This window comes from Scyliorhinus canicula, chromosome 17, assembly GCF_902713615.1.
Source record: "Scyliorhinus canicula chromosome 17, sScyCan1.1, whole genome shotgun sequence".
Lineage (NCBI taxonomy): Eukaryota > Metazoa > Chordata > Chondrichthyes > Carcharhiniformes > Scyliorhinidae > Scyliorhinus > Scyliorhinus canicula.
In genome coordinates this window covers 129,532,432-129,554,513 of record NC_052162.1, presented here as the reverse complement: position 1 = coordinate 129,554,513, position 22,082 = coordinate 129,532,432, and the positions used below count along the sequence as shown (strand labels likewise).

Below are 22,082 nucleotides of genomic sequence, written 5' to 3'. Positions count from 1 at the left end.
ATGGGGACAGTGTAGAGGGAGCTTTACTCTGTATCTAACCCCGTGCTGTACCTGTCCTGGGAGTGTTTGATGGGACAGTGTAGAGGGAGCTTTACTCTGTATCTAACCCCGTGCTGTACCTGTCCTGGGAGTGTTTGATGGGGACAGTGTAGAGGGAGCTTTACTCTGTATCTAACCCCGTGCTGTACCTGTCCTGGGAGTGTTTGATGGGGACAGTGTAGAGGGAGCTTTACTCTGTATCTAACCCCGTGCTGTACCTGTCCTGGGAGTGTTTGATGGGGACAGTGTAGAGGGAGCTTTACTCTGTATCTAACCCCGTGCTGTACCTGTCCTGGGAGTGTTTGATGGGGACAGTGTAGAGGGAGCTTTACTCTGTATCTAACCCCGTGCTGTACCTGTCCTGGGAGTATTTGAGGAGGACAGTGTAGAGGCAGCTTTACTCTGTATCTAACCCCGTGCTGTCCCTGTCCTGGGAGTGTTTGATGGGGACAGTGTAGAGGGAGCTTTACTCTGTATCTAACCCCGTGCTGTACCTGTCCTGGGAGTGTTTGATGGGGACAGTGTAGAGGGAGCTTTACTCTGTATCTAACCCCGTGCTGTACCTGTCCTGGGAGTGTTTGATGGGGACAGTGTAGAGGGAGCTTTACTCTGTATCTAACCCCGTGCTGTCCCTGTCCTGGGAGTGTTTGATGGGGACAGTGAAGAGGGAGCTTTACTTTGTATCCAACCCCGTGCTGTACCTGTCCTGGGAGTGTTTGATGGGGACAGTGGAGAGGGAGCTTTACTCTGTATCTAACCCCGTGCTGTACCTGTCCTGGGAGTGTTTGATGGGGACAGTGTAGAGGGAGCTTTACTCTGTATCTAACCCCATGCTGTACCTGCCCTGGGAGTGTTTGATGGGGACAGTGTAGAGGGAGCTTTACTCTGTATCTAACCCCGTGCTGTCCCTGTCCTGGGAGTGTTTGATGGGAACAGTGTAGCGGGAGCTTTACTCTGTATCTAACCCCGTGCTGTACCTGTCCTGGGAGTGTTTGATGGGGACAGTGTAGAGGGAGCTTTACTCTGTATCTAACCCTGTGCAGTACCTGTCCTGGGAGTGTTTGATGGGGACAGTGTAGTGGGAGCTTTACTCTGTATCTAACCCCGTGCTGTACCTGTCCTGGGAGTGTTTGATGGGGACAGTGTAGAGGGAGCTTTACTCTGTATCTAACCCCGTGCTGTACCTGTCCTGGGAGTGTTTGATGGGGACAGTGCAGAGGGAGCTTTACTCTGTATCTAGCCCCGTGCTGTACCTGTCCTGGGAGTGTTTGATGGGGACAGTGTAGAGGGAGCTTTACTCTGTATCTAACCCCGTGCTGTACCTGTCCTGGGAGTGTTTGATGGGGGATAGTGTAGAGGGAGCTTTACTCTGTATCTAACCCCGTGCTGTACCTGCCCTGGGAGTGTTTGATGGGGACAGTGTAGAGGGAGCTTTACTCTGTATCTAACCCCGTGCTGTACCTGTCCTGGGAGTGTTTGATGGGGACAGTGTAGAGGGAGCTTTACTCTGTATCTAACCCCGTGCTGTACCTGTCCTGGGAGTGTTTGATGGGGACAGTGTAGAGGGAGCTTTACTCTGTATCTAACCCCGTGCTGTACCTGTCCTGGGAGTGTTTGATGGGGACAGTGTAGAGGGAGCTTTACTCTGTATCTAACCCCGTGCTGGACCTGTCCTGGGAGTGTTTGATGGGGACAGTGTAGAGGGAGCTTTACTCTGTATCTAACCCCGTGCTGTACCTGTCCTGGGAGTATTTGATGAGGACAGTGTAGAGGCAGCTTTACTCTGTATCTAACCCCGTGCTGTACCTGTCCTGGGAGTGTTTGATGGGGACAGTGTAGAGGGAGCTTTACTCTGTATCTAACCCCGTGCTGTACCTTTCCTGGGAGTGTTTGATGGGGACAGTGTAGAGGGAGCTTTACTCTGTATCTAACCCCGTGCTGTACCTGTCCTGGGAGTATTTGATGAGGACAGTGTAGAGGCAGCTTTACTCTGTATCTAACCCCGTGCTGTACCTGTCCTGGGAGTGTTTGATGAGGACAGTATAGAGGAAGCTTTACTCTGTATCTAACCCCGTGCTGTACCTGTCCTGGGAGTGTTTGATGGGGACAGTGTAGAGGAAGCTTTACTCTGTATCTAACCCCGTGCTGTACCTGTCCTGGGAGTGTTTGATGGGGACAGTGTAGAGGGAGCTTTACTCTGTATCTAACCCCGTGCTGTACCTGTCCTGGGAGTGTTTGATGGGGACAGCGTAGAGGGAGCTTTACTCTGTATCTAACCCCGTGCTGTACCTGTCCTGGGAGTATTTGAGGAGGACAGTGTAGAGGCAGCTTTACTCTGTATCTAACCCCGTGCTGTCCCTGTCCTGGGAGTGTTTGATGGGGACAGTGTAGAGGGAGCTTTACTCTGTATCTAACCCCGTGCTGTACCTGTCCTGGGAGTATTTGATGAGGACAGTGTAGAGGCAGCTTTACTCTGTATCTAACCCCGTGCTGTACCTGTCCTGGGAGTGTTTGATGGGGACAGTGTAGAGGGAGCTTTACTCTGTATCTAACCCCGTGCTGTACCTGTCCTGGGAGTGTTTGATGGGGACAGTGTAGAGGAAGCTTTACTCTGTATCTAACCCCGTGCTGTACCTGTCCTGGGAGTGTTTGATGGGGACAGTGTAGAGGTAGCTTTACTCTGTATCTAACCCCGTGCTGTACCTGTCCTGGGAGTGTTTGATGGGGACAGTGTAGAGGGAGCTTTACTCTGTATCTAACCCCGTGCTGTACCTGTCCTGGGAGTGTTTGATGGGGACAGCGTAGAGGGAGCTTTACTCTGTATCTAACCCCGTGCTGTACCTGTCCTGGGAGTGTTTGATGGAGACAGTGTAGAGGGAGCTTTACTCTGTATCTAACCCCATGCTGTACCTGTCCTGGGAGTGTTTGATGAGGACAGTGTAGAGGCAGCTTTACTCTGTATCTAACCCCGTGCTGTCCCTGTCCTGGGAGTGTTTGATGGGGGACAGTGAAGAGGAAGCTTTACACTGTATCTAACCCCGTGCTGTACCTGTCCTGGGAGTGTTTGATGGGGACAGTGTAGAGGGAGCTTTAGTCTGGAGCCCGTGTGCCTCTTGTGAAGTGATCAAATAGATCAGTCCTGATCCGAACCTTCGAAGATATTGTTTTCTCCTGCCAGGTTGCGGACTTCGGCCTGTCCAAGCTGAAGCAGGTTGCTTCCACCTCAGCAGCGACATCCGTCGCCGGGACGATTGAGTACCTCCCACCGGAAGCATTAAAGGCGGACATCAATCAGTACAAACCCATCCCCGCCACGGATGTTTACAGGTCAGTGTGACCCCTTGAAGCAGTGTTGGGGGGAGGGGGGGCGGGGGGGGGGGGGGGGGGGGGGGGGGCATCACCCCAACATACCCCTCGTGTCAGAGTCCTCTCTTGGCCCCCGTGGTTCTGTCCAACTGCATGACGACGGTGTTGCATGCTGGGATCGCTGATCGCGACCCTTCGGCGGAACCTCTTGCTACCTCTGCCGGCGTTGGGGGGTGCCCACAATGGGAAACCCCATTGGTCGGCTGCCGGGATGGCAAGTCCTGCCAGTTGTCCACCTTGGTAGGAAAAACCGCGGCGAAGCCTTCTATCGAAAAGGCGAGAGATAACGGAGTTCCGAGCAGTGCAGAGGGATCTGGGCGCCTGAGTTCATGAATGGCAAAAAGGCTGGCACACGGGTACAGCAAGGGTCAAGATCCTCTGGGCCCCCAGCCGCGTGTTTTTACATAGAACATAAAGTGCAGAAGGAGGCCATTCGGCCCATCGAGTTTGCACCAACTCACTTAAGCCCTCACTTCCACCCGATCTCCGTAACCCAATAACCCCTCTTCACCTTTTTTGGTCACAAAGGGCAATTTATCGTGGCCAATCCACCTAACCTGCACGTCTTTGGACTGTGGGAGGAAACCGGAGCACCCGGAGGAAACCCACGCACACACGGGGAGAACGTGCAGACTCCACACAGACAGTAACCCAGCGGGGAATCGAACCTGAGACCCTGGCGCCGTGAAGCCACAGTGCTAACCACTGTGCTACCGTGCTGCCCTTTTCTGGCACCGAGATTCTATAACCCCCCCGCTGCTTGTCAATGGGATTTCCCATTGAAGTCACACTCACGCCGACGGGAAACCCCATGGTCGATGGGTGGCCTGGGGGCAGTGGAGGCTGTGGGGGGGGGGGGGGGGGGGGGGGGGGGAGGGGGGGGGGGGTGGCGGCATCATAAGCGGGAACAGAGCATTCAGCCCCATTCACAAAGCTAATAGAATGTTATTGTTTATTGTGAGGGGAATTGAATACAAAAGTCAGGAGGTTGTGCTTCAGTTAGACAGGACATTGGTGAGGCCACATCTGGAGCACTGTGTACAGTATTGCTCTCATTTAAGGAATGATGTCAGTGTGCTGGAAGCAGTTCAGAGAAGGTTTACTGGACTCATACCTGGAATTGGAGGCTGGTCTTATGAGGAATGATTGGACAGGCTGGGCTTGTGTCCGATGGAGTTTCGAAGAGTGAGAGGGGTTTTAATTGAGAATTTTAAGATCCTGAGGTGGGTCTTGGCCAGGGCGGATGCGGAGAGGATCTTTCCTCTTGGGGGAGAATCTCGGACTGTTGTGGGGAGGGAGTGTCACTGTTTAAAAACAAGGGGTCGCCCATTTAAAATGGAGATGAGGAGAAATATTTTCTCTCAGAGGTTGGTGTGTCTCTGGAACTCTCTTCCTCAAAGAGAAGGAAGCAGAGTCTCTGAATATTTCGAAGGCCGAGCTGGATAGATTCTTGATTAACGGGGGTGGGGGGGTGTTTGGGGGGGGGGGGGGGGTGTGAAAGGTTATCAGGGGGTGAAAGGTTACCAGGGATGAAAGGTTATCGGGGGTGAAAGGTTATCGGGGTGAAAGGTTATCGGGGGTCATAGGGACTGTGGGAGTTGAAGTCACAATCAGATCGGCCGCGACCTTATCGAATGGCGGAGTAGGACGGAGGGGCCTCTACCCCGGCTCCTATTTGGTCTGTAGCTCTGCACTTTATAAAATCTGGAATTAAAATGCTAGTCTCAGTCATGGTACTAAGGGGGCACGGTAGCACAGTGGTTAGCACTGTTGCTTCACAACCCTGGTTCGATTCCCTGCTGAGTCACTGTCTGTGCAGAGTCTGTACGTTCTCCCCGTGCCTGCGTGGGTTTCCTCCGTGTGATGAATGGTATTAGTAACTGCTGTAACTGTACCTTGCCTTTAATGCATTGGCCCTTTAAGACCGGGCTGGGAACCCTGGGGGCCTCCGTCCCCAGGAAACGGTACATAAGATAAGGCTCACTCGTGATGAGCACACTTCTCGGCAGCTGTTCAGTTCTCAGATGATTAAAGCCTTTGAATCATCTATCTTCTCTCCTGTGTCATGATTGAGGGTATCTCAATTTAATCATCTGATACATCAAGATGGACAGCGCTCTAAAGCCGGAGAAACTCAACCTGGACGCTCGGTCGCCGGAAGCCCCTGAAATGTTTAAATATTGGCTCCGGTGCTTTGAGGACTATATTGACTCCTCAGCGACTGATGTCGACGGCGTTCGCAAGCTGCGTTTACTACATGCCCGGGTGGGCCACTGACTCTCCTTCGCGATCGAGAACGCTACGACATACGAAGCAGCGGTCGAGATACTGACGAAACCCTTCGTGAAGCCGATTAACGAGGTACACGCCAGACATTTGCTCTCAACCTGCAGCCAGCGTTCCGGGGAAACTCTGGACGAGTACGTGGACAGACTCACTGTGCTCGCGAGGAACTGCAACCATAAAGCAGTGACGGCAGAAACCCACATGAACTTGCATATTCGCGATGCCTTTGTGTCCGGTATCAGGTCCTCGTACATCCGGCAGCGGCTCCTAGAAGACGGGGCAAAGGATCTCCAAGGCACAGTAACGCTCACCTCTTCTCCTGAAACGGCCCACCGTAACCTCCGTACGTACTCCACGGACCTTGCAAACCCCTCTCGATCCCCTCCAGACTCGGCCACGCGACAGGCCTGCGCCGTGTGGCGATCCGCTCACTCCGGGGGTTCCCCATGCTATTTCTGTGGGCAAGGCCAGCACCCACATCAACGTTGCCCGGCCCGCTCCGCGATCTGCAACGACTGTGGGAAGAAAGGGCACTTCGCTAAAGTCTGCCTGGCTGGGCCCAAAGGCCACAAACAAAATCCTCACCAGGCCCAGAAATCAAGCTCCCGGCCTCACAGGCCCCGCAACGGGCCGCGCGGCGGCCGGACACGCCCACTTCCGATGCGTCATCGACTTTGTGCGAGTTATGGGAGTAGCCATCTTGGCGGCGGCCATCTTCGAACCCCGACACGTACGACCGACGGCGGTGGCCATTTTGTGACTCCAGGCGGCCATTTTGTGAGTCCGTCTTAACCGAGGACTCTGACTACCCGCAACTAGGAGCGATCACGCTCAATCAATCGCGGCCGAAGCACCTGCGGAACTCAATGATGCGGGTGCGAATCAACGGCCACGTCACTCCCTGCCTATTCGACTCCGGGAGCACGGTGAGCTTTATCCATCCAGACACGGTAAGGCGCTGCTCTCTGCGCACCCACCCCGCCTCCCAAACTATCGCCCTCGCCTCGGGGTCCCACTCGGTACAAATCACGGGGTATTGTGTCACTGACCTCGCAATTCAAGGTGCTGAATACACCCGTTTTAAACTCTACATCCTCCCTCACCTCTGCGCCCCCCTGCTGCTCGGTCTGGTATTTCAGTGCAGCCACCGGAGCCTGACACTGCAGTTCCTCTGCCAATGACCTCTGCCACCCCGGGGTCACCCGGCTTGCCCACTTCATCAAGTCCCGCAACCGACCAGACAGGGCCCGCCTGATAAAGGCCTCTGGGCCCTTTGAGCGACTAAGTGTGGACTTCAAAGGGCCCCTCCCATCCACCAACCACAACATCTATTTCCTCACCGTTATCGATGAGTTCTCCCGCTTCCCTTTTGCTGTCCCCTGCCCCGATATAACCTCGGCCTCCGTGATCAAGGCACTGCGCAGCACCTTCACTCTGTTTGGTTTCCCCGCTTATACCCACAGGGACCGGGGTACATCGTTCATGAGCGATGAGCTGCGTCGATATCTGCTCAGCAAGGGCATCGCCTCGAGCAGGACGACGAGCTATAACCCGCGGGGAAACGGGCAAGTGGAGAGGGAGAACGCGACAGTTTGGAAGGCTGTCCACCTAGCCCTACGGTCAAGGAGTCTCCCAATCGCCCGCTGGCAGGAGGTCCTACCTGATGCCCTACATTCCATTAGGTCGCTCCTCTGTACGGCCACGAACGAGACCCCCCCACAACCGTTTGTTTGTCTTCCCCAGGAAGTCCACATCTGGGGTCTTGCTCCCACGTTGGCTGACGACTCCGGGACCAGTCCTACTCCGGAGACACGTGAGGAGCCATGAATCAGATCCCATAGTCGAGAGGGTCCACCTGCTGCACGCAAACCCTCAATATGCCTACGTCGAGCACCCCGACGGCAGGCAGGATACTGTCTCCCTGTGAGATCTGGCACCTGCTGGCTCGCCCACCGACCCCGCCGGCTTCCCCACCGACCCCGACTTTTTCCCCACCGACCCCTCCCCTTCTACCGACGCTACCCTCCCCGCACTGACTGCCGACCCCGACAGTGCCCCCCCCCCCCCGCATAGCGCCCCCTGCCCCCCAACCGGCACCGGCACCGATCACCCTAGTCACCCCGTATACCCCCCCCCCCCGCTCCATGGCGGGCAAAGGCTCAGTCAACCGTGCTCCCGGATATACCACCATCGAAACCGACCGTATCCACGGCACCACCACCGGAGCGGAGAAGGTCAGCACGGACGGTCAGACCACCCACAAGACTGAACTTATAATTCCACTTCACCCCCGACGGACTGTGTTTTTTTTAAACAGGGGGTGAATGTGATGAATGGTATCAGTAGCTTCTGTAACTGTACCTTACCTTTAATACATTGGCCCTTTAAGACCGGGCTTGGAACCCTGGGGGACTCCGCCTCTGGCTCCGCCCCCAGGAAACGGTATATAAGACGAGGCTCACTCAGGCCGCATGTGGTGAGCACACTTCTCAGCTGCTGTTCAGTTCTCAGATGATTAAAGCCTTTGAATTATCTATCTTCTCTCCTGTGTCGTAATTGAGGGTATCTCAACATCGAAAAGGGATCATATTACAGGACTCTACAGACAACTTATTCTGCTGAATACGTTCACTACATTCTCTCTCCCTGATTTTCTCTCTCTCTCTCTCTCTGTCTGTCTCTATCACCTTGATGGGGCTGTGATGGGTGTTGCTCTGATTGGGGATGGGTAACGAGGTCAGACCGTGACCTTTCCCCCCACCCCTCCCACTCCCACCCACCCCAGTGGTTCGGGAGTGCGGGACGCTGGGAATTGCGTGCAACCTTTGGTGCCGGGTTTCAGATGATCTCTGCTCTTTTTGTCCCCTCATAGCTTCGGGATCCTGATGTGGAGCATCCTGACTGGCGAACAGCCCTACAGGGGTAAGCAGGGGATCTGAGTGAGGGGGGGAGGGGGGGAAGGAGGGGAGGGGGGGCTGAGGTGGTGGACAAGCCCAAGGTGACTCGAGGGAGGGGCATGACTGTGAGCCCAGCTACAGCCCACCATTAATCGGCACCCCATCCACAAACATTCACTCCCCCCACCACCGACGCACAGCGGCAGCAGTGTGTGTACCATCTACAAGATGCACCGCAGCGACTCACCAAGGCTCCTTCGACAGCACCTTCCAAACCCACCACCTCTACCATCTAGAAGGACAAGGGGGCAGCAGACACATGGGGAACTCCACCACCTGCAAGTTCCCCCCCTCCGAGCCCCACACTCACCATCCTGACTGGGAAATATATCGGCCGTTCCTTCACTGTCGCTGGGTCACAATCCTGGACCTCCCTCCCTGACAGCACTGTGGGTGTTACCCACACCACACAGGGACTGCAGCCGGTTCAAGAAGGCGACTCACCCACCACCTTCTCAAGGGGCAATTAGGGACGGGCAGCAAACGCTGGGCCCTGCCAGCGGCACCCCACATCCCGGAATTGACTAAAGTGGTCAGATCCTGGACCAGACCACAACTTTTGTTAGAATAGTGGGCGAAAACGCCAAACAATTTGCAATCTGTAAACCTGAGAGTAACTGATACTTCACCCCAGGAGTGATGACTCTGACCAATAGGTATCTTTTATGTCAAAACAAACTTTAATTCAAAGAAATAGCTTTACAATTATCAGTTAAACAGTTAGAACATAGAACAGTACAGCACAGAACAGGCCCTTCGGCCCTCGATGTTGTGCCGAGCAATGATCACCCTACTTAAACCCACGTATCCACCCCATACCCGTAACCCAACAACCCCCCCCCCCCCTTAACCTTACTTTTATTAGGACACTACGGGCAATTTATCATGGCCAATCCACCTAACCCGCACATCTTTGGACTGTGGGAGGAAACCGGAGCACCCGGAGGAAACCCACGCACACACGGGGAGGACGTGCAGACTCCGCACAGACTGTGACCCAAGCCGGGAATCGAACCTGGGACCCTGACGCTGTGAAGCATTTATGCTAACCACCATGCTACCGTGCTGCCCTATTGTTCAATATAGTTGATCAATAAAAGGAAAAGCTTTAATTTACAATCTGTAGGCAGCACGGTGGCGCAGTGGGTTAGCCCTGCGTTTGCGTGGGTTTCGCCCCCACAACCCAAAGATGTGCCGGGTAGGTGGATTGGCCACGCTAAATTGCCCCTTAATTGGAAAAAATAAATTGGGTACTCTAAATTTATAATTTTTTTAAAATTACAATCTATACCTATATGGAACAATAATCCCAGTTCAGCAACCCAATACAGTTCAAATGCCAGTTGAGAATGAAGTTAACACAACAGGTTACTTGTTTATCTGTGTGGACCTTTGGAGAGAGAGATCCTTTTCAGGAACAACCCAAAACTCCTCGTGTCTTGTCAGACTCCAACCCCATGGCCAACTGCTGCTCAACTTAAAACGCCGGAACAAACTGCAAAGCTACAGACAGACCTGGCTCCTCCCATTAATTGATGCTTGAGAGGCCTGAGTTGGAGGAACTGGGAGATCTCAGAGGGTTGTGAAGGACCGAGGGATATCAAAGAAGTAAGGAGTGGGAACGTTGAGACCACAGAGGGATTGGAAAATGAGGATGAGGATTTTGGAATTGAGTTGTTACTTGACCGGGAGTCAACGTAAGTCACAACGAGAAAGAGGTGGGGGGGGGTTTGGAAATTGAGGAACGGGGATTTGTGTGAGCTAAGACCTGGGCAACAGAGCTTTGGGTAACCAGATGTTTAGGGAGGGTAGAATAAGGCAGGGCAGTCAAGAGATTGCATCAGTGGAGACCAAACGTGAGGGGAAAGGCAGGAGGTTCTGGAACATTCCGGACGCTGGGGTAATGCAGGCAGGAGGCAAGCTAGGCCGGAGGGTTGACATTGTGGGAATTTTTCATGACTCTGCGAGTGACCGGCAGCCATAGCCCTCCCTCAGTCGGTTTCTTCCCGAGAAGCCTGTTTCAGGAGGCCTCATTTTCCAGTTCTGATCACGGCTCCCACTTCTCTCAATTCCCAAAGATGCGGATAAGGCGGTGATCCTGATCCTCATCCCACAGGGTCAAAGGCCAGATCTCAACTGCCTGCCAAGCCAGGAAACAATGGAAAATTTGAAAGATCTGAAGGAGCTGATGCAGAAATGTTGGCATGACCAACCACAAGTGCGGCCATCATTTAACGGTAAGAAAATGGACCCCGAGCATGGCAATCTGCTTCTGAGACACCACACTGAACACATATACAGGACAGGTACAGCACAGGCTCAGACACAGAGTAAAGCTCCCTCGACGCTGTCCCCATCAAACACTCCCAGGACAGGTACAGCACAGAGTTAGATACAGAGTAAAGCTCCCTCTACACTGTCCCCATCAAACACTCCCAGGACAGGTACAGCACGGGGCTAGATACAGAGTAAAGCTCCCTCTACACTGTCCCCATCAAACACTCCCAGGACGGGTACAGCACGCGGTTAGATACAGAGTAAAGCTCCCTCTACACTGTCCCCATCAAACACTCCCAGGACGGGTACAGCACGGGGTTAGATACAGAGTAACGCTCCCTCTACACTGTCCCCATCAAACACTCCCAGGACGGGTACAGCACGGGGTTAGATACAGAGTAACGCTCCCTCTACACTGTCCCCATCAAACACTCCCAAGACAGGTACAGCACGGGGTTAGATACAGAGTAAATCTCCCTCTACACTGTCCCCATCAAACACTCCCAGGACAGGTACAGCACGGGGATAGATACAGAGTAAAGATCCCTCTACACTGTCCCCATCAAACACTCCCAGGGCAGGGACAGCACGGGGTTAGATACAGAGTAAAGCTCCCTCTACACTGTCCCCATCAAACACTCCCATGGCAGGGACAGCACGGGGTTAGATACAGAGTAAAGCTCCCTCGACACTGTCCCCAACAAACACTCCCAGGGCAGGTACAGCACGGGGTTAGATACAGAGTAAAGCTCCCTCTACACTGCCCCCATCAAACACTCCCAGGACAGGTACAGCACGGGGTTAGATACAGAGTAAAGCTCCCTCTACACTGCCCCCATCAAACACTCCCAGGACAGGTACAGCACGGGGTTAGATACAGAGTAAAGCTCCCTCTACACTGCCCCCATCAAACACTCTTGGGACAGGTACAGCACGGGGTTAGATACAGAGTAAAGCTCCCTTTACACTGTCCCCTTCAAACACTCCCAGGACAGGTACAGCACGAGGTTAGATACAGAGTAAAGCTCCCTCTACACTGTCCCCATCAAACACTCCCAGGACAGGTACAGCACGGGGCTAGATACAGAGTAAAGCTCCCTCTACACTGTCCCCATCAAACACTCCCAGGACGGGTACAGCACGCGGTTAGATACAGAGTAAAGCTCCCTCTACACTGTCCCCATCAAACACTCCCAGGACGGGTACAGCACGGGGTTAGATACAAAGTAACGCTCCCTCTACACTGTCCCCATCAAACACTCCCAAGACAGGTACAGCACGGGGTTAGATACAGAGTAAATCTCCCTCTACACTGTCCCCATCAAACACTCCCAGGACAGGTACAGCACGGGGATAGATACAGAGTAAAGATCCCTCTACACTGTCCCCATCAAACACTCCCAGGGCAGGGACAGCACGGGGTTAGATACAGAGTAAAGCTCCCTCTACACTGTTCCCATCAAACACTCCCAGGGCAGGGACAGCACGGGGTTAGATACAGAGTAAAGCTCCCTCGACACTGTCCCCAACAAACACTCCCAGGGCAGGTACAGCACGGGGTTAGATACAGAGTAAAGCTCCCTCTACACTGCCCCCATCAAACACTCCCAGGACAGGTACAGCACGGGGTTAGATACAGAGTAAAGCTCCCTCTACACTGCCCCCATCAAACACTCCCAGGACAGGTACAGCACGGGGTTAGATACAGAGTAAAGCTCCCTCTACACTGCCCCCATCAAACACTCTCGGGACAGGTACAGCACGGGGTTAGATTGAGGAATACACTTTGCCAGAAATACGTTTTTTGAGGGCTGAATTTCTGATTTCTGCTATCTTTGCAGAGTGCCTAGTTGAGACTGAAGCAGCCTTTCTTGCTCATAGGACAAGTGCCACTGATGCTGCCCACAGGGTTGGGAGCATATTGGTGAGTACAGCCTGGTTAGACAGCGAGTTAGCCTACTTCCCCTGTCTCACCGGGTGGAGTTAGTATTTAAAGGGGACACGCTAATTCAAGGATTAATCTTTCTATGTTTCCTTCTTGCAATGTGTGGCATCGCTGACTGGGCCCAGCATTTGTTGCCCGTCCCTAATTGCCCCTTGAGAAGGTGGTGGGTGAGCCGCCATCTTGAACCGGCTGCAGTCCCTGTGTGGTGTGGGTAACACCCACAGTGCTGTCAGGGAGGGAGGGCCAGGATTGTGGCCCAAAGTTGACTGACAGCTTTATGATATTAAATGTTTGATAATTTTTTGAGATCTCTTTTGTCAATGGCTCGACATTCAGTTTCACCACATAAAGACGGTGTCAAGCTTTTGGTTTCCGGGATTGATATCGGGATAAGTGGGGATATGGCATGTAACTCAATGAGTGTCACGGGTTTAAGTGCTGGGATAATTACTTACAATATAGATGAATGACTTGGATGAGGGAAGTGAATGCACTATTGCCAAGTTTGCGGACGGCACAAAAATAGATGGGAAAGGCAAATGGTGAGGACGACACAAAGAGACGACAGATAGACATAGACAAGTGAGGTGGTGGGCACAAACTCAGCAGATGGAATATAAATAGGAAAATGTGAAGTTCTGCACTTTGGTGGGAAGAATAAATGAGCTGAATATTATTTGAATGGAGACAGACGGCAGAAAGCTGCAGCTCAGAGGGATTTGGGGGTCCTGGTGCATACATAGCGCCAGGTTCAGCAGGTAATTGGGAAGGGAAATGGGATATTGGCCTTTATTTCAATGTGAATGGAATATAAAAATAGGGAATTCATGTTTAAACTATACACGGCACCAGTTAGAGCTCACCTGGAATACTGTGAACAGTTTGTTCCCCTTATCTAAGGGACGATATCCCGGCATTGGAGGCTGTCACGAGAAGGTTCACTCGGTTGATCCCGGGTAGGGAGGGATTTCCTTACGAGGAGAGGTTGAGTAGGTTGGGGCCTGTCCTCATTGGAGTTTAGCAGAATGAGAGGCGACCTTATTGAGACAGACAGGATTCTCAGGGGGCTCGACAGGGTCGATGCTGAGAGGATGTTTCCTCTTGTGGGAGAGTCTGGGACCAGAGGGCAGAATCTCAGAGTAAGGGGGCCGCCCCATTTCAGACAGAGATGAGGAGGAATTTCCCCTCTCGGAGGGTGGGGAATGTGTGGAATTCTTTCCCGCAGAGAGCTGGAGAGGCTGGGCCATTAAGTATGTTGTCATGTGAGAGTACCTTTAAGAAATGGGTGTTTATAAATGGGTGTGTATATAAATATCTGTCGTGAGAGTACCTTTAAGAAATGGGTGTTTATCAGAGATGTCAGAGGGGGGGGGGGGGTGGAGCTGGGCTGTCTGTCAGCTTTTTTCCTTTTGTTTTAGGCTGTTTGCTGCAGGGTGGGTTTCAGTTTTGTTTTCAGTGTTGGAGCTGAACCCAGACAAAGCAGGTGTACTGTTGATCTCGCTGCCATCAAAAGACTATCTCCTCATCATTTGGTGAATTCAGAATTATAAATGTTTTCAGTAGTGACTTTAAACTTGAGTTCACGGAATAAACGTTGTTTTGCTTTTAAAAATTACTTTTCGATTTCTGCTGTACCACACCTGTAGAGTGGGCCGTGTGCTCCCCATACCACAATCTATTAAAAGTTGTGGGTCAGGTGAACTCCATGATACACTTTGGGGTTCTCTCAACCCTGGCCCGTAACAATGTTCAAAAGGCCGAGACAGACAGATTTTTAATCCGTGAGGGAATCGAGGGTTTATGGGGATATGGCGGGAAAGTGGAGTTGAGGATTATCACATCGGATCAGTTCATAGAATCCATAGAATCAGTGCAGAAGGAGGCCATTCAGCCCATTGAGTTGGCACGGACCTTCTGAAAGAGCAGCCCCCCCCCCCCCCCCCTCAGCCCACTCCCAAACCCATCCCCGTAACCCTACCTAACCCTTGGACAGAAAGGGGCAATTTTGCACGACCAATCCATCTTAACCTGCACATCTTCGGACAGTGGGAGGAGACAGTGGGCGAAGTGAAGGCGGGTCGCTGGCGCTGAGAGGCAGCAGTGCCAATCACCGTGCCACCGTCAGGAACTCACGGAATGGGCGGAGCAGCCCGGTTTGGGCTGAAAGGCCTACTTCTCTACCTATGTCTTACGGTCTGTTAAATTGACACTTCAATAGAGTTTCGGTCACGTCAGTGTTTAGGAAAATCATGACTGGGGGTTTTTTAAAGCATTTCCACACAGGCCATTGCGAATATTTTAATTGGTCCACACATTGGTGCCTGGAAGTGGCATGGGTTGGCATGGTGGGCATGAGGGACCATGGGGAATAGGTGAGAGCTAAGCGGAGGATGGGCCGGGGGGGGGGGGGGGGGGGGGGGGGGGGGAGGCAGGGGAACTGTGAACGAGGCAAAGATTCAAAGGCTTAAAACAGAGATAAAGGTGGCGCAGTGGGTTAGCCCTGATGTCTCACGGCGCCGAGGCCCCAGGTTCGATCCCGGCTCTGGGTCACTGTCTGTGTGGAGTTTGCACATTCTCCCCGTGTCTGCGTGGGTTTTGCCCCCCCCACAACCCAAAAGATGTGCTGGCTAGGTGGATTGGCCACGCTAAATTGCCCCTTAACAGCGGGTCGAGGGGAGTGTGTATCTCCGGGGGTGGGAGTGTCGGGACACTGGGCAGAGGGGAGTGTGTATCTCCGGGGGTGGGAGTGTCGGGACACTGGGCAGAGGGAGTGTGTATCTCCGGGGGTGGGAGTGTCGGGACACTGGGCAGAGGGAGTGTGTATCTCCGGGGGTGGGAGTGTCGGGACACTGGGCAGAGGGGAGTGTGTATCTCCGGGGGTGGGAGTGTCGGGACACTGGGCAGAGGGGAGTGTGTATCTCCGGGGGTGGGAGTGTCGGGACACTGGGCAGAGGGAGTGTGTATCTCCGGGAGTGGGAGTGTCGGGACACTGGGCAGAGGGAGTGTGTATCTCCGGGGGTGGGCGTGTCGGGACACTGGGCAGAGGGGAGTGCTCGTCCTTGTGGAATTTTGCACACTGGATTAAAGAGAGTGCTTTACATTGCAGAGAAACCAGGACACCGGCAGCAGCATTGGGAACTTCTCAGACAGGATGCGTGACCTGAGTTTGCGAGAGAGCGCTTCAGACGGAGTCGGTGAGATGCGAGAATCTGCTTCGCGTACGTGCCCCCTTCAGGGAAAGGGGGTCTCTGCCGTCCTTACCCGGTCAGGCCTACATGTGACTCCAGACCCCCACGCCAGTCCAGAGGTTTGGGAGTGCTCGCCTGCAGCCCCGCCCTGTTTGGCCACTCCAGAAGTAGCTCTGGGCACTCGTAGGCTAAGCTCGGAGGGAGTGAGCTGTTGATTCACCAGAACAATGCCTGTACCCCCCGAGGATTCAATTGGAAGGAATGATTGCGCAATCTAGGGCATTGTGCTTCCTGCAATTGAGAAGATTTAGGGGGATTGACAGGGGAGAATGATTGATGGGCGGCACGGTGGCACAGTGGTTAGCTCTGCCGTCTCACAGCGCCATGGACCCGGGTTCAATTCCGGCCTCGGGTCACTGTCTGTGCGGAGTTTGCGCCTTCTCCCCGTGTCTGCGTTGGTTTCCGGTGCTCCGGTTTCCTCCCACAGTCCAAAGACGTGCAGGTTAGGTGATGCGCCGTGCTGAATTGCCCTCAGTGTCCAAAAAGTCAGGTGGAGTTACTGGGGGCATGGGCCTAGATTGGATGTCCTTTTGGAGGGTCGGTGTAGACTTGGTGGGCCAAATGGCATTTTTCTGTACTCTTGGGATTCTATGATTCTATGGATTCTTTGATGTTTCCAGGATATTAACGTGTACCGATTGGGTAAAGAGTGAAAGTATTACCCCTGGTTCCGATCGGGTGTGGGGTGGGCTGCTGGGGGGGGGGGGGGGGGGGGGAAGTACGTCGAGGCCAGAATCTAATCATTGGAGCCAAACATTTCAGGAGCAAAATTAGGAAACATTCCGACACACAAAAGAGGGTCGGAATTTGGAACTCTCTTCCCCAAAAGTCAATTGCCGTTCGGTCAGTTGTCACTTTTGAATGTGAGGTAGACAGATTTTTGCTGTCCAAGGGATACGGGGCAAAGGCCAGGGATGTGGAATTAGGCCCCAGACCATGCAGCCACGCTTTTACTTAATAACAGGTCAGCTTGATGGGCCGAACGGCCTGCTCCTGTTCCGATGTTCCTTCAAATATGATCTCTTGTCTCTGCAGGGAAACTTTATACCCAGTATTCCTCGGGGCAGGATGCTCCCCAGCTCGCAGAGGCCGTCCCATCAGAGAGGACGAAACCGCCGGTTAGTACGTTGCCATGACGATGAGGCCTTCCACAGGCTTTTGAGGCCTTCAATTCAAAGTTAACCCAGAGGGGACGCTGTTGTGTCGGAAGGACTGTGGGGGGGGGGGCATTTTTTTTTCCTAGTGGGGGAAACGTGTACTCAATAAAAAAAGAAAGTCAAATTGATTGCTCCGGTGACGAGTGATTAAGACGCCCACCACCGTGGGCGAAGTGCAAGGTGGCCACGAGCCAAGGTCAAGAGGGAAGAAGAAAACGGTCGTCATGGTAACTTAACACCGTGGGTCACAAAGGCTGGGGAGGATTTCCGTCCGGCCAACTTTTTCTTCACTTGCAAATCATTCTTGCTGTGGAGTGACAGCAATTGAAGGAAGGCCCGCTAATCTCCACCTCTGCAACCGAAGGTCTTGCACCCTCCGGGGAGCCCCAAAAGATGACATGCCGGCCAGATTTCCATGTCGAGGAAGAAAAGGGCCTAATTTTCTTTTGGGGGAGTCAATGGTCCATTGCGATTTTGGGAATGGAGGAGCTGTCGACAATCTCCTCTCCCCATCAGTCGAGGCGGACGAGCCGCTAGACCTCGGGCTTATTCAGGCCTTCCTTCAGATATGATGTTCAATCACCGGAATGTTGCCCTCAAACAATCCCCAGGCAAGGGCAGTACGGTGTTAGCCCTGCTGCCTCACGGCGTCGAGGTCCCAGGTTCGATCCCGGCTCTGGGTCACTGTCCGTGTGGAGTTTGCACATTCTCCCCGTGTTTGCGTGGGTTTCGCCCCCACAACCCAAAGATATGCAGGGTAGGTGGATTGGCCACGATAAATTGCCCCTTAATTGGAAAAAATTAATTGGGTACTCTAAATTTATTTAAAAAAACAATCCCCAGGCTGAATAGGGAATGCGAGGGTCTGACAGGAGACGTGTCCACAGGGAACCTCGGGTGCGGAAGGATAGAGGGAAAGGGAATAAATAGAATTTCCCTCAAAACTAATAAGAAAATGCAGTGAAAACTGTTTATTTTTTCCTCGACAGGTACAAGAGGGGGCACCAAATCACCAACAAACTGGAACTAAACTGCCAGGTGCCAAGCCAGGTAAGAGTTGACAGTGTTTGCCAACAAAGGCATGAATTTATAAAGCACCTTCAATGCTATAAAATCTGTCCCAGTGGCTCCTGGCAGAGGCAATGATTCGCTTAAATTTCACAATGGGAGTGAATGGGAAGGGGTTTGGGTCCATTGGGATTGTGTACAGTGGGAGTGAATGGGAAGGGGTTTGGGTCCATTGGGATTGTGTACAGTGGGAGTGAATGGGAAGGGGTTTGGGTCCATTGGGATTGTGTACAATGGGAGTGAATGGGAAGGGGTTTGGGTCCATTGGGATTGTGTACAGTGGGAGTGAATGGGAAGGGGTTTAGGGTCCATTGGGATTGTGTACAGTGGGAGTGAATGGGAAGGGGTTTGGGTCCATTGGGATTGTGTACAGTGGGAGTGAATGGGAAGGGGTTTGGGTCCATTGGGATTGTGTACAATGAGAGCGAGCGAGAACCCGTAACCTTTGACACTCCGTCAGCCGTCATAACATTCCCCTGTTCTCATGCCTCCCTTCAGTGACCAGCCAATCGAATCACGGAATGGCGCCGGGACTGGCAGCGGAGGAGAGAAAACCATCCAATCAGAAGTCAGCTGCTCAGGTAAAGGTCAGAGTTCAAAGGTCAGAATACGAATGCGGCTTTTCTTTGTTGACGTCGCGATGGAATCCACAATTTAAGTCTTGTTTTTTTGCCTTTCAGGTGGCAGTGACAAGCGCACAAGGTCTTGGTAAGAGTCAAACCGACTTTGTGTCAGTTTTCAAGATGGCGGCAGGTTTTGACACGGGTATCTGGAAGAAAAATATTATTCCTGCCTGGCGTGTGGGTCAGGGACGAGAGGTCGCAAAGTTAACATTAGGAGGTGGGGATGGGGGGGAGGGGCCTGCGGGGAGCGGGTGCGGGTCGTCATAGTGCACTGAAATACCATAGCAACGGATTCCAAATACCGTGCCAAATTGGCCTTGCAAAGTCAACTCTGTTTCTTTCTCCTCTCCCCCCGTGAACCTGCTGCCCATTTCCGGAATTTTCTGGTTTTATTCTCCTCCAATATTTTCTCACCAAACTAGGGTTGTATCCCCGCCTGGAATTCAGGTGGGGTAGTTTGATCCTTCTGCCCCTGTTTAGACCCGTAAAGGTGGATGCTTAAGGGTCATTTACCGCCAAGCCTCAATATTCTAGCTGGCAGGCGCCATTGGAGCAGGGCGCCAAATAGAAAAAAAATCTTCACCCTCGATGTCGGCCTGGAAAGTCGTGGGGGAGGTGTGGGGAGTAAGGGGAAGCAAGGGAGGCCTCGATATGAAGGCCCCTTCTGGGGCATCCACTCCTCAGAGACATGGAAGCTCCTGTTCTCCTTCTCCCTTTGCCTACCTCTTCCCGACACCAAGATTGCATCCATCCCCCCCCCCCCCCCTCTCCCTCACACATACCCCTCCTCCCCAGGGTAGCCACCACATTCGCGCCTCTGGGACCTCCCGTTGCTTTCCTTACACACGGTCCCGGGAGCTTCGGTGCCGGCACGGCGCCGCAATACCTCCTCCGCACCACCGCAGCGCTGTTGCCCGGAGGGGGCCGGAGAGCTATCAGCCATTTTGGCCCGGAATGGCGTCAAGCTTCCTGAGCTTTGTCGGGCTACGGGCTCACGCAGGCTGAGTGAAGAGTGTGTTTTCCGGCCACATTCCTGGCTCAGCAGCGTAGAAAGGCAGAAAATAGGAGGCAGCACTTGGCCATTCAGCCCTTGTCCGCCATTGAACAAGATCATGGCTGATCCTCGATCTTAACGCCGTACACTGGTGCTCTCTCTCTCTCTCTTTAACCTCGCATCCCTCAACACCTTTAAATCTGCCTAGAGTCAAGAGGCGAGTCATTCACCGCAGTATTCCCAGTCTCTGGACCCACTCTCGGAGAGCCACAGTGTTTGTACAGCTGGTCCAGTTCAGATTCTGTCCACGTCTGGTCGTACGTTAGCCGTGGCCCCCGTTGAATGGCGGGAATCAGGCTCGAGGGGCCGAGCGGCCTCCTCCTGTCCCGAGAGGTTGAGTTAATCCCTCATCAGAACTAGGAAAGGGTCGAGGTGCAATGAAGTCTTCGGCAAGCGGGGAAGGCGAAGGAGAGATCACTATTTCCACCTCCGCGATATTGCTCACTCCCCTGTCTCCTGCTCGTCCACTGCTGAAACCTTCGCCCAATCCTTGTCACCTCTGACCCACTCCCGGCCACTCTCCCACCTTCAAGCAACTCCTTAATTTCCAAATTCTCACGTTTATTGTTCAACCCCTCCATGGCCTCACCTCCTGGCCGAAGTAGATGGCAACGGGGCATGTATAGAGACGAAGGGCAGGAATAGAGGAGGTGCGAATGGCACTCGTTGCCGTTTTCTGGAATGATAAAACGGGGGGGCCGTGAGTTACGGCCTGAAGTTGTCGAACCCGGTGTAGAGCCCAGATCAGAAGGCGGGGACGTCGTTCCTTCGAGGCTTCTTCGGCATCATCAGAATGTTGGGGCAGGGCGAGGACAGAGAGGTCAGAGTGCTTGCGGAACAGAGTGTACCAACTCTCGGAAGGCTGGGGGGGGGTGTCAGGACTGCTCTCCAAAGTGATCGCGGGAACCGGTTTTGGGTGACCCTCCTCTATGACAGCACGGTAGCACAGTGGTTAGCACAGTTGCCTCACAGCTCAAGGGTCCCAGGATCGGTTCCCGGCTTGGGTCACTGTCTGTGCGGAGTCTGCACGTTCTCCCCGTGTCTGCGTGGGTTTCCTCCGGGTGCTCCGGTTTCCTCCCACAGTCCAACGACGCGCAGGTTAGGTGGATTGGCCGTGATAAATTGACCCTTAGAGTCCAAAAAGGTTAGGTGGGGTTACTGAGTTACGGTGGAGGCATGGGGTGCTCTTTCCAAGGGGCGGCGCAGACTCGATGGGCCGAATGGCCTCCATTTGCACTGTAAATTCTATGTCTATGTCAATGATGCCCCTTTTCTCCCTCTTTCTCACATTCCTTTCTTACTTTCTCTCCTCCTCCCCCCCCCCCCCCCCCCCCCACCAAAGGATCAATTCAGATCTTCAGTTCCAACATCGAAGGACTTCAAGTCGGCAGTGGAAACACCATGAATATAACCAGGAAAACCAAGGGTAAAAAGAAGCGGTTGCACGAGGCAGTCTGACACCTCAGCGTGTGTTGACATGCCCTCCACCTCCCCACCCCACGACACACAGTTTGGCCTTCTGGATCATTCCGAAATCCTGTTCTCCGAGTCGCGCACTTTCGGGGGAATGAAAAAGTGGCTCTCGCCGCAAAAAATTAAATTGTATTTGTCCATCTGCATCTTTGTTTGACCTGCTCTTGTAACGAACACCAGGAATCGGAGGCCATTCAGCCCCTCGACCCTACCCCGGCCTGCCAGAATCCCCATTTCCCAGCCCACTCCTCCTAGTATTTGATACCCAGAGAGGAACCAAAGATCGCAATCTTGAATAGGCTCCAATGATAGAGGGTCCTCAGCTCACTGGGGCAAACGTGAGAGGGGAGGGGGGGGGGTAGACGCACCACTGGTCAACAGGTGGACGCAGGTTCGAATCCCTCCCACCTCGGCAGTTGGCCGTCTTCAATTCAATCGACAGCATCTGGAATAGCTGAAGCCAGTTTCAGTCATGGGTGACCCTGACAACTGATGGAACCATCAATTCACCAGACACGTGTTTCCGATGTGAATCTAGGCTTTAATCAACTTACTTCAGAGCCAGCCTGTTACCCGTTGATGAACTCTT

At 53.3% G+C, this 22,082-nt stretch overlaps 1 protein-coding gene across 1 annotated transcript; it reads left to right on the top strand.

Moving 5' to 3' along the window:
* Positions 1–3,213: 3,213 nt before the first annotated feature.
* Positions 3,214–21,639, top strand: LOC119952437 (receptor-interacting serine/threonine-protein kinase 4-like). Its single transcript, XM_038776187.1, has 10 exons — positions 3,214–3,366; positions 8,564–8,613; positions 10,727–10,885; positions 12,767–12,849; positions 15,977–16,064; positions 17,154–17,236; positions 18,265–18,325; positions 18,842–18,924; positions 19,024–19,051; positions 21,363–21,639. Exons 2-10 carry the CDS (start codon positions 8,577–8,579, stop codon positions 21,476–21,478), a joined length of 738 nt encoding a protein of 245 aa, XP_038632115.1. The 5' UTR covers positions 3,214–3,366; positions 8,564–8,576; the 3' UTR covers positions 21,479–21,639.
* Positions 21,640–22,082: the final 443 nt, after the last annotated feature.